The sequence below is a fragment of the Carya illinoinensis genome, chromosome 5 (assembly GCF_018687715.1).
Source record: "Carya illinoinensis cultivar Pawnee chromosome 5, C.illinoinensisPawnee_v1, whole genome shotgun sequence".
Classification (NCBI taxonomy): Eukaryota; Viridiplantae; Streptophyta; class Magnoliopsida; order Fagales; family Juglandaceae; genus Carya; species Carya illinoinensis.
Window position 1 is genome coordinate 38810449 of NC_056756.1, and position 18507 is coordinate 38828955.

The window sequence follows — 18507 nt, forward strand, 5'->3', positions numbered from 1 at the left end:
CAATCTTACTAAAGCAATAAGTCCCTAAAAGGCTGGACCTCTTCCTTTCCTAAGCTAGATGACAGAGAAGAGAATCAGTAATTACTAATTAAGTTAAATATATATAATTTCATCTTCTATAAGTTTTTTACACATCTCTTGCTTAGTTCTCCATTAATATTTTCATCAATCCTAGCCAATAAAAAACATGTGGCTCAATTTTTATTTTATTTTGTGTTTAGTTTTGCTGAATTTTGGGTTTGTGTAAGGTTGGACAAAATGCTTGTTGGTTGTCAATAGCGGTGATGCAGCCCAAGGCCCCAGATTCACCTACTAATATGGCGAATGAAGTTCCCCAATATTATGTTGTATTCTCTATGGATGAGATAATGGTTATTTCTTTACTTTATATTTTATATAGTGGATGTAGCCAATATTATTTTGTGAAAAGTGTTCTAGTATGTTAAAAACATAATACAAATAATTAAATCTAACTTTTCTCATAAGTTTAAGCTTCTAGGATAAGTAGTGATTTCACATGATATCAAAGCAGATGTCCTCACTTTGAACCTCAAAAAACGTCTAATCATTTTGTTAAATAGAGAAAAGAAAAATACTGAGAGTAGAATAATTGTTAGATCCTCCTGCCTTTTTTTTTCTTTTTTAAAGAAAAATAATTGAAAATATGTAATTTTAAACTTCTTTTGTGATTTTTTATAATAGTGTTGACGTGCTATAATAGATATTCAAAGTTATTTATTCGGGTCTTCTTTATATTATTGATTAATTTTAACTACTTCTCACATGTCAAGTCACAATTCTTACTCGACAAAAATAAAAATACAATATTCCATAATTCTTGAAAAAATATTATTAATAAATGTTTTGTTTTTGTTTTTTTGGAAGAACATGTTGCGAGTATTTTAGTTCAACATTAAAATACACGACATCCCAAATTGTAGATGTTGGGTTTTTGTAGTAAAATGGTGGTCTACCCTCCAAAACGCAGGACTATAAACACTTGTGTGTTTGTGTGTGTATAAAGACAAGACATACCAATATATATATATATATATATATATGGAACACAAATATTTTAGCATATAGTTGTCAGTTAAAGTATTCCTCTCGGAGGAGAAACTGTGAGTGGCTAGATTGCCTTTTCTTTATATCTTGAGAGGAGAAAATGTTACTTGTTAGTGATTTGACCTAAAACATCACACACATCACAAATCATCTCTTAGAAGGTAAAGGACATTTGAGTAGAATGATTTCTATCTAGTTAACACCAAAACCAATAAGCAGTTAATTCCAGCCCAGAGTCTTACTTTACATTGAGATATGTATTAGGTGGCTCTTTCAATGATGTATAGCACATTAGAATTAATATTTCTAAAAGCATAGTGTCATCACACCTTCCCAACTCATGTACAACTATTTATTTCTTCCGGCTTCCTTTACCCCTATTCTTCTTCTTAGACTTGTTGTTACCCTTGTTTTGTGTTTCCTTGCTGCTTTGGTTGTAGGCTCCAGACACCACAGCAACTTTTGAAGCATTTGACTTACCCTTATCAACACTACTACCTTCCTTAGCCTCATCATCGCTGTCCATCTCATTGTACCAATCCACTAATGTATTGTCGATTTTTGATGTCCATCTCAGGAATGGTTCGACATGTCGTCTTCTTGTCTGTAATCTCTTGGAAAGTTCACCAATCATTGACATATTATTCTCAAGTTGCAGTTCTCTGATAAGGTAATGTAAAAGGAAGGGGGAGGGGGGACGCAAGTCAGCAAGGCATGGCATGTCTAACTCTTGAATATTTCACCATAAAATCAAAGAAAATGACCCTTTTGAGCAAAGCATAAGAAGGCAGGGCATGTCTAGTTTAATATATGCTTACCTCGCATCCAATGCAACAGAAAGTAGATTCAGTTCCTCGAGCATGCCAGCTACTTCCTTCAATAAGTTTTCATGTTTGTAGTAAATATTCATCTGATGGCATTCACTCATAATAATACTTAATAGGTGAATACATTTCCCCAGGTTTACCTAGATTTTTCACAAGGAAAAAGAAAATTTAGTATGGTGCTCATCGGCATATGCTTTCTACCAAAGTTTAAATACAATGTAAAATGAGTGCATTACCTTCATTGCTTGGTCATTTTCCAGCATGCACCTTGGATCTCCACCAACCTCCAATGGTTTCAAAGCTTCGAAGAATCTATCCCAAAAGTAACTATAATTAATTGGTAGTTCAATTCCAATTATGTTGTTCAAATCACCTTGACTTGCCAAGTTTGAAGGCACAAGCTTATAACCCCCGTGGTCATAACTGTCTGACGAAAGAACTTCACCACAAGCATTAGTTGCACCCACTTCAATAGCTCCAATTTGACCTCGAGAGGCTTCGATTGTCTGAAGACGCATAACTCTCAACATGTCCTCCCAAGATTGCTTTGCCATCATATCAACAAAAATGGCATTTGGACATAAAAATTGCGAACAATTCTTTCCCAAACTCACAATTACAAGAGGATTGTGGACCTTCTTAAATGCTTCAGCAAACACATTTACATCCATATGTAAATGTTTCCGTCTTCTCTTAAGGACATCATAAAATTCAAATGGAAGTTGCTCAGTGATATAGCTCCTACCAAGCAATTCAGAAAGTGAATCCAAAAAACTCCCTGAGTTCAAATAAACTAAACATATTATTGCAACCAATCTCAATACCAGCAGTGAATAGTAATCCTTCGCATATATAATATTAGACCTTCTGATCCATTCAAGTGTATCCTTCTTATTACAAAGAAGTTGCCGAACAAAATTAATAATTGACTCATAGATTCTTCCTAGGAAAGGTTGCATTCCAGAAATAAAAGTAGAATTTGGGATGTTATCTACCTTTTCATAGATAAACCATTCAACAAAAGAAGACATCGAAGTGATGAAGTAACCATGGAAAGAGGATGCCAAGATCAATAGGCGCTCAACAAGATACAAGAAACAACCAGGAGATATGTAGTCATTTTCTTTCATCAAGTTGGCATTAAAGGTATCATTCAAAGCTTCATAGAGCCTAAATAGAAGGGACCACTCTCTTGGAGGTTTACTGATATTGTCAGGCACAATAGCGTGTGGAAATGCAATATCAACATTCCCACAAAGATTCTGAATGAATGTTTTCCACTGTGGGTTCCCATTTATACCACCAAACAATTTTAAAATCTTCTCATACAAATCATTGTTTAGCTTACCCAATCCAAGAATTATTATCACAACTCTTCCAATTTTCCCATAAGTTAACCTACCCCTCGAGCTGATGTTTTCCAATATCGCTTGCTGTAGTAAATTCTTAGAAACTTCACTCCTTCTCAAAGAAAACATGTTATCTGCCAATGATTTTCGCCAATCTAGAGGAAATACATAGCCAAAGAAGGATTCAGCAGAAAATTTGACAAATCTCTTTAATGCCTCATCATCTTGGTACCCACAGTCCAAAAGAGACTTTGCAACCTCATATATATGAGTAAGTGATCTACTTTGGCAGAACATGGAGAGATTATTCTGTAATGAGAGATTATATAGAGCTTTAAGATGCTTCAAAACCTGTAGGCCAACAACAAGTATTTCTGAAGACCAGTAGCTTCTAGCAATCAAAGCTAAATGGCGAACATTAATAGAAACCAACTTTCCATTCTGATGAAGGAATCGATTATCCATATCTCTCACCCAATCAGCACTAGGGTTGAGCAAAAGATATATTGCGTTAAGTTCACGGAATTGTCTCCACACTCCCATATAATTCAAACAGAAATCTCCATAGTGTTTATATTCATTAAAATCTTGGGTTTCAAGACTTTTGAGATACTTGAAAATGTTCAAAACATGATCTTTCCAAAAATTCCAAAAGTAAACAAGTGTTTCTATAGAAATCTGATTTTCAGAGATCATCTGATCTGAATGCTTTATTGGATCAAAAACAAAATAATCCTCCCACATATACTTTGACGAGTTTGTATGAAGATGAGCATCTATAATTTTTCGGGCAGATATTATTTCACCACAGGCACTCTTATGTCTTTGAGAAGAATTCAAAGAATTTTTCAAGACGGACACACTAGTCTTCTCGTTTGATAAAACATCAGCCTCTGTACAAATACAAGCATAGAAGTTGTTGGACTCATTCTTAGCAAATGACTTTGCTTTTGCCAAAAGCTCTTGCTTCTCTGTAAACTGCTTTAAAGGCCAGCCTTTACTTCCAACTGTCCATAATGAGTTGGACAACACAAAGAGGATAATTAGCATGGATGCTTCTTTGAAATTACCGGCCTTCCCAAGGAGATCAGAAGCCTTTAGTATCTTCCCTCTTAGCTTCGCAATGTTTGCAGCCTGTAAGAAGTTGCCCAATTCTTCTTCCAACAACAAAAGCTCATCAAAGCAACCCAGACGCTTCAAAAACTCGCGCATCAATTTTATGGAATGAAAACCTTTAACAAACCTCATCATGGATATGTGATCTTTATGCTTATAATAATGATGAGCACAACTCTCTAGAAACTCTGATTCAAGTTTTTCTATTACTTTTCCTCTTCTAACCAAGCCAAAGTCCATAGTTGCATCTTGCTTCCAATACCGAATGTACTCCAAACCCTTGTCAAATAATTTTCCCTTGGAGCAAGCTTTTAAACATTCTAGGAAAAAATAACCCCTAGCATAAACATCAGCTGCCTGTTCATAACATCCCGCAAGAGAAAAGCATTCTCCAGCCTTTTCCAGCTTTGACTCCCCACATTTTTCTAAATACAACCTGCCTGCAATAGTTGGATTTTTGCCAAGTCAAAAACAAAAACTCTCATTAAAACCAAACCACTTTGAAGTATTTTTTTGGTGCTTAAGTTTATGTTTCAGCTTTCTTCATGTATAAAAATTTATGGCCAAAAATTCAGAGATTAAATAAAAGGTCACATCACAGTGTTTATGATACAAGTACTTATATCAATAATTCCATGAAGAATACATAATGGAAAAAATGACAAAGTAAACAGTAAAAAGGAATACTTGTGGAGCACATTCTACCTCTTATATTCTCATCCCTCAAAATTTTTAAGATGGTCATTACCCAATATTGATTCTACCAAAGTGGGGTGTTCCTGAGAGTAGTTCGAATATGGTTCTACTTTCAGTGTTTTTTCCACAAAGGGCTAGCCCCACTCCAAACTCAAATGTGCCCTAGCAATTGATAGTTTGAGACTCTACCATTCCACTAGGCAATGGCTTCGCTCAGAATTATTTCTATAATTTCAAAAGCTTCTAATACTAGAAAAGGTTTGAATTCAACTGTAAGATAGATTAAGGTTTTAAGATGCATCATGCATTGCAAAAAAAATTTAACATCAAAACTAGAACCCAAACACCACAAGCACATGGTAGGTTACATTTGATGACTTTCCTAGAATCTAATGCATACCTGCTCTTTCATAGTCTCCCAACTCACAAAAACAACTGGCAGCAGAATCAACCTTGCCTATTGCTTCAAATATATTAGCAGCTTCCCTAAGTATACCATTTGCTGCTTTAGGATTCAAATGTCGCATTCGGTCAGCCGTGGCTCTAAGGCTAGCAGCCTTTGATCTTCTTTCCCAATAAGTATCTCCAGCTCTTTCAAAGCACATTGTTGCTATTTCATAGTTACAATCATGATATAACTGTACAGATATAAGAATTAGATATCCATAGAGGGGTAATTGTGTTTGCAAAAAAGAAAAAAAAATAAGGTGTCAACAGATCCATCATACCCTCATTCACAAGTACTATAATTGCAAGATAAAAGTAATAATTTTCATAGCAGAATTCAATAACAATGATTGTATCATCTTCATCATTGCTGAGCTATTAATTTGGGTAAAAATTGAAGCCTATTATACCACCACAAACGAATATTCTGATCATTCCTTCACCATGATATTCTCCATGCAATAACCTAAGGTTTTGCAGTCTCAACCGGAGTAGAAGAACTTTTAATAATAGAGGGCAAAAAACAATGACGTAATATAAAGTACTAGTAGGAGTAATAGAGTTAGTTTGGGAAAAAATTTGTCTATGAAACTATAAAAATAAAAAGTCTCATAGTTCCTTCACCATGATTTTTCCTATGAAATAACCTCAAGTTTTTGAGTCACAATAGGAGCAAAATATATTCATAAAGAGTGGAGTGACAACCTTCATGCCCCTTGACCTCCACTCCTCAGAACTGCTAGCAACTTGCATTGCGTGAGCAAGGAAGTAGTCTAGTTGTCTAACTTGGACAAGACGCTTTTTCTTCCAATAGTCAAACATAGGTTTACAGAACTCCTCTGTATTCTCACAAATCCACAATCTCTGTCTCGTTCGTGTGACAGCTACATAAAGTTGCTTTAGTTCTGAGCACAAGACATTGTGTTTAGTGGAAAAGGTGCTAGGAGAAGTTGAGTCGAGTAAATCGTATTCCTTCATATATTCATATATTACCCTCCATTTATTTTGCAAAGGTGATGAGCCAAAAAAGTTGTACAACAATACATCCTGCACAAGGACAACATAAGAATCAACAAAAACTAGGAACAATCCTATTGACATGGCGTGATGATGAACTTGAACATATTAAAAAGGTTATTTCAAAGCAATGACTTTATTCATTGAGAATTCAACAATAAACTAGGCTAATCAACTCAATGTAAACTGATAAATCAAATAAATAAACATGCACAATAACCACCTGAAACTCAAGGCCCTTACACTCCACAATAGTTAGAACAAGAGCTTGCTTCCCAACATATTTGGCAACTTCCATCCGAGCAGAATCATCACGTACCAATATTACCTGCTCCGCACCAAAGCCAACAATACTTGCTCCATTATTACCAAAAATAGTGATGATTGCATTTTCATTGCTCCCTAATTCAAGTAAAATCGGAGCTTCTCCATACACAAGACTATTCTCAGGCTCCAAAACATCAATCGATTGAGGGAAGAAATGATATAGAAGTTCAATAACACTTTGTGCTAGTTTGAGAACCCCATCATGAGTACGGAAGTTCTGGCTCAGATAGAAAATATTTGACATTATTTCTTTTTCTTCTCTTTTATTATGTCCGATGCTTTTTGATTCCAGTAGAAACTTCTTGTAGAATAGAGATCGTATATCCTGGAACCTAAAATCAATTCCCTTTGAAATGGTTTGTGCTGTATCACCAGAGAAAACAAAACCCTCTTCGATATTTTTACAGATATATTTGAATAATGCAATTTGGCTCAGTGTAAGATCCTGAACCTCATCTATGTATACAAAATCAATTTCATCACCAGTGTAGCTTCCAATTCTCAAACGACGATGTAGATCTATCACAAGATCAGCCAGATCAAACTCACCCCTTTTCATCTTCAGCTTTTCATAATTTTGAAAGAGCTCATATATTATTTCTCTCTCCTCTGTACTTAAACTGGAAACACGGCTAGTTGATAGTAAAAGATAATCGTCACGACTGAGCTTACCATCACCTTCCTCTACAGCTTGTGGCCCACCTTTTATATGAGAAATAATCTCTGTGAAAACTCTGGAAGAGTCAAGCTTTGTAATTAGCTTGGCATTGAAATGAGGCCAGTATGATAAATTAAACCTCTCATAATTAACTTCCTTCAACTTTATAAAGGTCTCTAAGGCAATTGATCTGCCACCAACTCGACCAGTATCAAGTTTTCTCACGTTATGGAATCTTTCAAAGTAGGAATTGCCCACAGTTCCATCAAGCATCATCAGAAATTTATGAAATGTTATCACAAGAGGATAGGATATGGTAGAAACACCAACAAAAGAATCTGGGATGTCTCTGAATTGAACTGCATCGTCAAAATCATCAATATCTTTTGAACTGGTACCTTTAGAGCAATCACCATCATAGACAGAGCTACAAAATAAAAATAAAAAAAGGTCATAAAAGGCTTATAGTGAAATCCTCGAACAACTTTATTGCCAAAAACAAATAGTGCTTATTCACAGGATGTTTTGTTGTAACACAAGATGAATTTTTTAGCAAGAAACTAGATATTGGGATCAATACACTTTGCATGCTCAAACCACCAAGATTTTTACACTATTCCCCAAATTACCAACACTTTGCACCCTCAAACTACAAAAACTTAATACTTCTCACTATTTCTTAAGATCTAATGATCAAGATTGTGCCCCTTCAACTATTACTTCCCTTTTATCTATCAATTAAAAAACAATGTGAAGTGCCCATATTTGGTAGCTTGAGGGTGTAATGAGTCAGTTTTCATAGTTTGGGGTGCAAAATGCAAAACTCATGATAGTTCAAGGGTGCAAAGCCTATTCGTCCCCAAGATGTTAGAAGAGATAATATATCCCCCTTGATTTGTACTAACAAAATAAAAGAATTTCGAAACTTTTGTGCTAACCTAAGCCTAATCCCCAATTCCCACATATTTGAAAGCTAAAAATTATATGGAGAAACACTACAACATAGATATACATAAAAATAAAAAATAAAAAAAATTCAAAAGGAATAATAAGAGTAAATTACATCCAGTAGACAAAGTTGTACTAAATCAAAGAATAAATCAAGCATATATACTTGTAAAGTCAAGGAGTAAACAACTTAAGAAGTACATGAAATTTGGTACGAAAGTTTAGTTTGAATTTAACTTATGAACCACGTTTTAACATAAATTGGCCAGCCAAAAAACAAACTGGAAGGGGTTCATAGTTTTTTGAGATTTATATGCATCCAAACACAAGTTCCTTTTGAAATTTCTCCAAACCCCATCAAATACAGTAAAAACTAAGTTTCATAGTTTCTAATAAAAATCAAGCTAAGAGATTAAAAAAAACTAGACTTCCCCAAACTCAATGGAACTAGTAGCTCATGAATTCACGTGAGTATACCATCAAATAAACTATGCACCTTTTCAACTGAGAAACGTATTGTGTGACTTGTAGTTTGACGGCATAACACAGTTTCTGGCTCACTGTCACAAAAAGCTGGCGCAATATAGTACTCTTTGATTTCGCCAAGGTCTCCTTAGTCTCATTATCTGGTCTATGCACAAGGTTATCGCTCTTCACACCATAAAATAATTCTGCTGCTCTCTGGAACACCTTTTCTTTCGCTAACAACTTCCCAGTCAAAACAGTGGTTTTCCCAGTACCTGACCGTCCAAGTATAAAAGCACTTCTAGGGAAAACGATTGTCTCTTGCTCTTGGTCAGTTACTTCAAATGGAAGATCCAATTCGCCATTATCCTTGTTTGAACGCAAATGATCCACTACACCAGATGAGAAAGAGTAGAATTTCATTAGCATCAGACTCTCACTAACCTTTGCATTCTCAACATAACTTCCACCATCAGAAGTGCTACCAACTAAATCACTCTCATTTTCACTATGAGCAACATTCGTAATCCGTACAATATCTAAAGAGCTTGGCCAAATCTTCGGAACTTCCAAATCCCTAAGCAAAAATAACCAAAAGAAGTTAAACCGCTTCAAAAGTCAATATATAACAAAGTTATTCTTGAAAATTTAGCAATATCTTTAAAGATTTTCTAAAATGTAGAAGTGCATCCATACCCCTCAAGGCATTTCTCTTTGCAGCGATTAAGAAAGTCATCTGTATATTTCCCAAACATGCTATCAAGCCGTTTGATTAGTTTTGGAATTTCCTCTACAGATAATATATCCCAGACCTTCAAAACTTGACGGTACCCCATTTCCTTTGCTTTGTCACTCCATTCCTTTCTGATGTCATTTGCACAAACAATATAAAGATCTTCAACCTTAAATTGCTTTATGATCTGTGAAGAACTTCCACAAACTGGATCTGAACTTATCTTCTTGGGTCTCCAGCCCATGGAAAGTTTAAATAGACGTACTATAACCGAGTTTTTTCTCGTTACAGACTTCAATTTTTTAAATGATTTTAGAAAATTATCACTGAAAAGAACCTGTTGGAAATGGGAAAAGAAAGAATACAGAAAATTTAATAAGAAAAGCTACATAACCCAATCAAGAAAGAGTGATAACACTGCCACTAGTGAGCATTGAAAAAAGGAGTATAGTTTGTAATGAAAGCATAACTATTGAATGTCAAATACCTTCCACCTAGCACTTCTGAAAAGTATGCCATCTCCTTTCAGCAAATCATCAAATTGTTCAAACTCTCTCTTCACATTTAAAAGTGCTTTGTGTAAATCCTGGTCTTCATCAGCATTAAAGAAACACTGACGTTTCTTAGCATCAAGGACTAAGTCTTTCCAAATAGAGTCACTATTACCAAGTGTACCTTCATTTCCCAAGATCCATAGACAGTGCCTGAAAGGCATTACAAGGAAACTGATAATTTCAACATACATATCAATATGGAAACAAAAGTAAACTTTCCAAAAGAGTTTACAATATCTTACCTCGCCCTAGTAAGAGCAACATTCGTTCTCTGATGATTCGATAAGAACCCAATTGATGCAGACCTATTAGATCTCACAGTTGATATTATTATTATGTCCTCCTCCCCACCCTGGAACCCATCAACTGATTTCACCTTCACTGCAAACCCATCAGTATTAACATACTTCCTTCCTAGTTTGTCAAGTTTGTCCTTAATTGCAGCTACTTGAGCAGCATAAGGAGATATTACACCAATACTGAGCTTCTGCCTTGAACCAACCCAAGCTTTTCTCAAAGCAGAATCCAAAAACAAAGAAAAAAATATATCAAAAACAGAAGTTAGTTATAGGTTGAAACCAGGAAGTTTAAGTACCAGTTTATCTTAGGGAAGAAGTTCCATTATCAAGAGTTCTAGAAAGCAAGACCACATGGAAGGGTAAAGATACAATGTGACAATTCTTAATTACAGAAACATGCATTTTACAGAATTTTTAATAATTTATCAAATTTATGTTTTCTTCTTTTGGACTTAATTAAATTTTCCAGGACTCATGAGATAATCTCTAAAAAAATTTCCTACTTCAGCATGTAGAAGTTTCCCATTCATTACAGTACAGTAAAGGCTAAATCATTCAGCCACTTTGACAAACCTCATCAACTTCCACCTTTTTATTTTATCTAAGGAATTAGAGATCAACTTATACTGAAATCAAATTAATGACTTACATGTGCTGCATCTACAAATATAACCTTGCTATAGGATTAGACATCTTTCTCTATAAAAGATAAAGCCAAATGTGAAATTACCCCAGAAGCTGAATAGAAACTGATTAGACTAGATGTCAGAATCAAGAATATCTTGATATGGTCAAAAGAACACTAGACTTCAAATGTAGTTACCTTTGTATAAATTGAGCAATATTTTCATGACAACAGCAACTTCAACCAGGTTTCTCCAACCATACCCAACATAACCTTGTTCTTCTCTTCCATCTACTATATTTATAAAAGAATATGTACCAAACATTGGCCCTGGAAGGTAGTGCTTTTCATAGCCTTTTCTTTTGACATTCGGAGCATCCAAGATCCGGTTGCTATAAAAATTCATATTTGGGAAAGAACTTATAGACGGATGCATTCGATACTGTATATTAAGAAGATGCTTCGAGTGACCCAGTGAGCTCATTCTCTCAAATAGACTCCTTCCAAAACCAGCTTCGCGAGAAATCTATAAGTAGATTTTAAAATGATATTAAGCAAGAGAAACAAAAAAGAGAAAAAAGGAAATTCAAATTCCAACAAAGGGAGCAGTAAGTAGGACAACCAAATAGGATTTACACACATTGCTTTCAACCATTGCTGGTAATTGAAGCTCATCCCCAACCAGAATTGCATGCCTTAAACCTCGAAGTTGAAGGGGTATGGCTGACTCACACTCCTTTAATTGTGCAGCTTCATCAATGACCAGAATCCTCGGTGGTCTCATTTTCACCGAATGCAGTTTGTAAGAAGTTGAAGCAGTGCATAAAAGCAAGGAAGCCGCTTGAAGACAAAAATCCTTTATTGATTCTTCGGTCATACCAAGTTCATTAAATGAACCCTGAAGAGTTTTTAGAACAGAAAGGCATTCTCTTCTCCTTGCTTGCAACTGGAAGGGAATATCCATAAGTGGCTGCGGAGTATCTCCAACTACTTTTTCACGAGAAAAAAGCTCCTCCAGTACTTCAGACTCCACACTATCTTGAAACAATAAGGTTCCAAAAGATTCATGTAGGCCAATTAGAGAAATCATGTTTTTGAAATTGCTTTGAGTGTAACTTTTGGGTAAATGTTTACATAACTCTAGAAAACATTCTTTGGGCGGTGATGAAATAGAAACGAATCTTTTTCTCACAAAATCAAGAAATGACTTGTACGTTTCGCTGCTAGCATCAGTTTCCTCCCTGCTTTCCTCTTTGATCTCTTTTTCTTTGCTATTTTCTCTCTCTCTTGTCGATTCATTTTCCAAGAGCATGCGATACTCTGAAACACAATCCTCAAGAAGATAAATCATTGAATCAGTCCAACCAGTCAGATGTCCCAAGCACTTTGTAAGCCTTTGGACCCGATAATCTAAATATATCTCTTCAATGTCTGAACCAAGTTTGAGTCGCTCCTTATTCCCAAACAAAATAATATCTCCCAATGAGCAAAACGAATCATCAGTTTCTAGCGCTTCTTTCATCAACTCTGTTACGCAGGAGGCCACTCCTGTAATTGCAACATTTGTTGGGGCACAGGTAAGAGCTCTATATCCCATTCTTAAAAACGATAAGAGCAGAGTACTAATGATTTTTGTTTTCCCAGTACCGGGCGGGCCCCATATAAGTTCCACTTCCGTCTTGTGGCTGCAATGCATCTTACGAAGACATGCCAGAAATGTCTGGGTTTGGGGTTCATTCAGTTTAGAATTTATACTGGTCCCAAATTTCTCATGCCAGCTGCCATCAATCTCTGCAGAGCAGAGATCACAATCTTCCTCAATCTGTTTTGCAACATCAGAGAGGGAAAATAATCGAACCAAGAATCAACAGCAATTCTCAGTAAGACAAATAAATTCAGAAAACCAAAAGAAAAACTTTAACAATAGCTGATGAATAGGAAAAACGAGGAAATACTAGAATTCAGTGAGGCATTATAAATAATGATTAACATATTAAACTCACCATTTTCTTCCACTTAAAAACTCAAACCATAGCTTTGTGATCAACTTAAAACTCTTGGAAAGTGGACTCAACCTTAAGTTTTTCTTCTTTATAATACTTCAAAAGTAAAACATTTTGTCTCAGATTATAAAAACAGTGCTGATCCATGCTGTACATTTATTATATCCACTTTCACTGAATGTCCACTTCATAATAATTGGAGATTTCCATGTTACGTCAGGATTATTATAACTACAAAATTCATCCCGAAATTACTTACCAAAGAATTAGTGCACAAAACTTTCTTGATAATGTGTAGATTTCTCCGCTTGTGCAATGCGTTCCATATTCTCTTGTTAGGGATTGTGTTTATCAAGAAAATCACAAACCAAGACTTATGGTTCCCAACGTCAACTTCAATGTCTTGCAATGCTTTGACTTCAAATCTGGTTGATGTGCTATCATCCTCATTCACATCATCATCCTCATCATCCTCATTCACATCATCATCCTCTAGAATTTTGGTGACAGCTACCAAAGCCCATTGCCTTCCTATTCTTTGTAAATCAGAAACATCCTCGGGTTTGGTATCTGCTAAAACAAATACATCTCCGGGCAATGTCTTGTAAGGCTCCTCGCCACGAACAGTGTCTCTGTTTCTCCACTGATCAACCTCAACATCATAGACTCTGTTTCTCCACTGATCAACCTCAACATCATACGATTTTTCTCCATATGCCTCAGATTCATTAAATGTACTTACTTTAGCAAAAGGGGCACTTGAAATAATGTCCATACTCGAATGCAGTTGTGCACGAGTTTCTTCCAGTAAGGGGTTAACATATGACCCAAAATACTGGCCAACTGATTCAAAGGATTGTGGAATCTTTTCCACCTATAATTATGAAAAAAGAATTCAATCAAAATAGAGCGCCAAACAAACCTCTTGGAGGTCAAAAATCTCGTCCCAATAAATTAATCCACTGGGAAAATGCAAATAGGAGAAGATAAACTGAAACAGCCTGTATTTGTAGAAGATTCATCAAGATTGATTAAGCCATTAACTAATAGAATGTCCGAAAGCTTGAACAAACGAGGCCCACATATTTAAATGCAACTTTCACCTTTTTTGGAAGACATGATTACACTTATTTAACGGAATCGTTTCTACAAGCTGAAGCTAAGGTTTGACAGAAAAAATTATCAAAAAGGAAGGATTTGATGAGAAAAAAATTCCTTCTACCCCAACACAACGATGGTAAAAGAAGCCTCATATCAAATGTGTCTATTGATCAGTTTATCAAACAAGGCGAAATGACAAACAGCTTTGTATTTGGGATGCACATTTGAATTCCAACATATGTTACTTCCAATCACATGTATAAGGATAATTGTGTTTTCATTCAAAAAAATTAGTTAAAAGCGCCCACAGGTTAGCTAAATCCCATAACTAAAATAATAATAATATCCAATTCGACTATATTTTCCAAGAAAATTCTGATTGATTTTCAATATCGATCAACTACTTTGCTAACATAGGGTATTCGGCAGATATGTCGACTAAATCAATTCCTCTGCTCAGGTTCAACTATGGAGGAGACGCCCTTGGAGATTCTATGGTGTTACGCTTGGCAGAATCCAAGCTGTTGAAGCTTGCCTCAAGTTCCTACTTAACTTCATCTCCAAATTGACTTTCCTTGTATATGAGAATTAGATTAAGAGAATTAACTAATTTGGTGTAGTTTTATGATCGTGATTGGTTCTTTTTCTATTAATCCTACAATCTCTGCTGGTCGCAACAAACCAGCATCAAAGCTTCCATTTATTTGCTCTCTTTTGTATCCTGTGGATTAAGTTTTATTGAGAAGACTGTATAATTTTTCTCTTCTATGAAATATTCCCTAGTGTGTGATAATAATATTTTTGGTTCACTAGGGCTTAAGTTTGGAGTGTTCTAAACTATCTTTCGGAATCCATTTATTGAACTACTCATGACAGTCTTTGATAATCAATACGCACTATCAAGTCAAACCACTTAAATCACTATGCCATGAGACTAGATTATTTTCTTCTGTATTTTACTGAAATTACAAAAAAAAAAAAAAAAAAAAAAAAAATGGAAAAAGTGTTATAAGTTCCCAAATAATATTATAGGCAACACAATTTTTCCTTCTAAGTTCATATCTTATTTAATTGACTTCTTTTATTTTATTTTATTTTTACTTTTTTTTGGGGGGGGGGGGGGCGAATGGTTGGTATTGCAATAATAGAAGCAGCACTACATAAATCTCCTGCACTAGTCTTTCTTTCCTATTAATTTTTTTTTAAGAGATAATTAAAAGATGGTAATCCCGTTTTACACAGCTTAAACCAGCAACTTGTAATTCCAACGTAATGAGGATGAAATATAATCAAGGATGAAGCTAGCAAGGATTTTCTTTAGTTTTTCTTTCCTTTTTCTTCGCAAGGGGAGAAAAGATTCACATATTATAGGCAACACAGCTTTTCCTCCTAAGTTCATATCTTATTTAATTGTCTTCCTTTATTCTATTTTTTTTCCTTTTTTCTATTTTTTTTTTTTTCTGTGTGTGTTGGTATATGCAGTAACACACGTATATATACATACATACGTGTATAAAGTTATGAGTATGCTTATGTAGATGAACACGTGCATCTTGTTATGCTCAAGTTTTTCCCAATCAGTTCCTTAGAAAATCTAATATTTGTCTCATGACCAAAGTAATAAATAGCACTTAATTTTTTTTATCGGGATTTTATTGGCACTAGGTATGTATATATATACTAGGTGAGAGTAACGTGTAAAGCACGTTTGTCTAATTTTATGAAATGATTATTTGTAAAAAATAATATATATTTTATAAAAATTATTGATGTCACTTAATAATTTAAGGCATATTAGAGAAAATAAAAAAATTAGTTCAAAGTATCATATAATCCAATACATGTTTATAACATCTATAATTTTAGCAAAGATGTATACGAAAAATTTAATAAAAGTCTAACACAAACGGTAGTTCAAAATATATGTGTCGTTTGATGTTTGTATTATAATTCATCAATTTATGTCATCCTGTAGACAATCAATAGAGACAATATTGAAATTCTTATTTTGCTGTTGGTTGAGTCGATCAGGGACAACATAAAGTTAAAACATAATCTTTTTATAAAATTTGTGGTATAATATTTTCTATATATAGCATATATATAAATCATAAAATATATTTTGAAATTGTTGGCCGAATTTACTCTTTCTTGATTAGCTCAAGGATCAAGACCTTTGTCACGTGCCTATCATAGCAAGCCTACGTATGGAATATGACTTAGTGGAAGCTACGTCCTACTACCATGGGAAAAAAAAACATTTTGATTAAACACACTTATATTATATATTATATGAGATTTTTAAATTTGGAATACTCAATAAGCTGAGTTAATGAAACGTATAATACACGTATATTATACTTAGGGATTCACGTCTTATTCACTTAATACACGTGTATATGTTAAGGAGAAAGAGAAAAATATAATAACTAATTTTTAATTACTTATTATTATATAAACTATTAAATATTATAATTATTGAGATTAATAAATCATATAACAACATTGAATGTTATCTCTCTTAACATTTATGTCTTCATTTTATGTGTCAAACCGTTAAAACAAACGGTGTTAACTTTAACGGAAAAACAAGAAAAACCGTTAAAACAAGATTTTCCGTTTCATACACACTTTTTATATATAGAAGATATATATATATGAGAACAAAGTCCCGGCTAACTAGTGCAAAACCAGATATAACTCAACTGAAGGGTCAAATAATATATCACTAAACTGCATTAGCACACATTTCACGAGTAGATCATGATCCTAGAAGTAAACAGATAGTAATAAATTTGATTATTATTTTCTACTTTTTTTACTTTTCGAAAGCATGAGATTCTTCATCCATACTTCACTGAGTGTTAAATGCTAGAAATCATTCCAAAGCTGCCTGAGATTATAATAACTAAACAGAAATGTGCGAGGAGAATGATGGAATAAAGCAAACCTGGTACTTGTAAAGGTCTTCGTTTTCAATATCTTCAAGGGACCAAGAAAGCACAGTATTGGTGAAGCGGTCAGCAGGAACTCTCTTCTTTGAACCGTCGCCCTTCGTCATTTTCACTATTCCTATTCCTTTTTCAAACACATTTTCTTCTCATCTGCATGCAATATCAATGATGATATCAAAAAACCCGCTTCAGTGTCAACTTTAAAATTCACAGAAGCAAGATGTTGGAGAGATAGGAAAGGGATTTCTTAGCCAGGAAGGAAAGAAACATGAAAGGAAAAGCAACTTGAGAATGTGAGTACAAGCACACTAGTGGGTTATCTGGCCTTTAAAAAGCAAGAGAATCATCAAACGACGAATATGATTCATAGACCTTAGGAAGAGGAAAAAAAGTAAAGAAAAAACCCTTGGGCTTCCTTTGTCGCACTTTTCTTTTTCATCAAACTTTTCTTTTTCTCGCCAAATGAGAATCAAGAAACCATGCATTCAAAAGGAGCCGAGAAACAAAGTTTAGAGTGGTGCAGTTATCGAAACGATTCGAAAGGGCAGATAGCAAAGCTTGTCAAGCATGTGACACTTTATTCTTATTTGATTATTAGTTTAGATGAGATAAAGTGGAAATGAAATGTTGAAAGTTGAATAAAATATTATTATTATATAATTTTTTTAATATTAATTTTATTTTAAAATTTAATAAATTTAATTTTTTTTATATTTTATGTAAAAATTTAAAAAAATTATAATGATTATATAAGATAAAATAATTTTATTTTACCTAATCAAATCAACCCTTCTTAAATGAAAAAATAAATAAATAAAAATATTGATGGTTATGGATGAGGTATACATGCTGTAAAAAAATAAAAAAATAATTAGAACACAAGAAATGTACATCTTTTAACATATTATAATGAGATTGTTGCTTAACAAATTAAAAAAGGAAAACGCTACTCTTCTAGTTGGGTTACAGCTGGGAATTTTTATTTTATTATTACTTTTTCTTATTTAATGATTAAGCAAGTGTTTTTTTAGTAATGTTATGAATTATTTCTTTTTTAAAATAATATAGAAAGTGTTGAAAAATACGTGTAAAAAAAGCATAAAATTGAGTAACGGAGCCCCCAGACCTATCAGTGACTGTAGAGCGATACTTAAAAAAAATACACTACTTAATATAACTATTAAAGAAATTAAACTGCTAATATTTTTTAATCCTTATAACACCCACTTGATTAATATAATGGATATTTAAAAAAATGGATTTAAAAATAAAAAAATAATAATTACAGTCGTGATTATTTATGCGCAACTCAATTATTTAAAA

The 18507-nt window shown here is 34.0% G+C and overlaps 1 protein-coding gene across 2 annotated transcripts; it reads right to left on the reverse strand.

Moving 5' to 3' along the window:
• Positions 1-1236: 1236 nt before the first annotated feature.
• Positions 1237-17494, reverse strand: LOC122310939. 2 transcript variants are annotated; one of them, XM_043125212.1, is made up of 14 exons: positions 17181-17493; positions 13389-14003; positions 11767-12948; positions 11325-11652; positions 10445-10709; positions 10136-10352; positions 9612-9985; positions 8947-9492; positions 6741-7929; positions 6206-6547; positions 5454-5691; positions 2129-4797; positions 1884-2032; positions 1237-1727 (listed from the first exon to the last, which is right to left on the reverse strand). In XM_043125212.1, exons 1-14 carry the CDS (start codon positions 17289-17291, stop codon positions 1418-1420), a joined length of 8535 nt encoding a protein of 2844 aa, XP_042981146.1. In that variant the 5' UTR covers positions 17292-17493; the 3' UTR covers positions 1237-1417. The 2 variants fall into 2 exon arrangements, with proteins under 2 accessions (XP_042981146.1, XP_042981147.1); XM_043125213.1 differs by lacking the exon at positions 6206-6547 and having other exon boundaries at positions 17181-17494.
• Positions 17495-18507: the final 1013 nt, after the last annotated feature.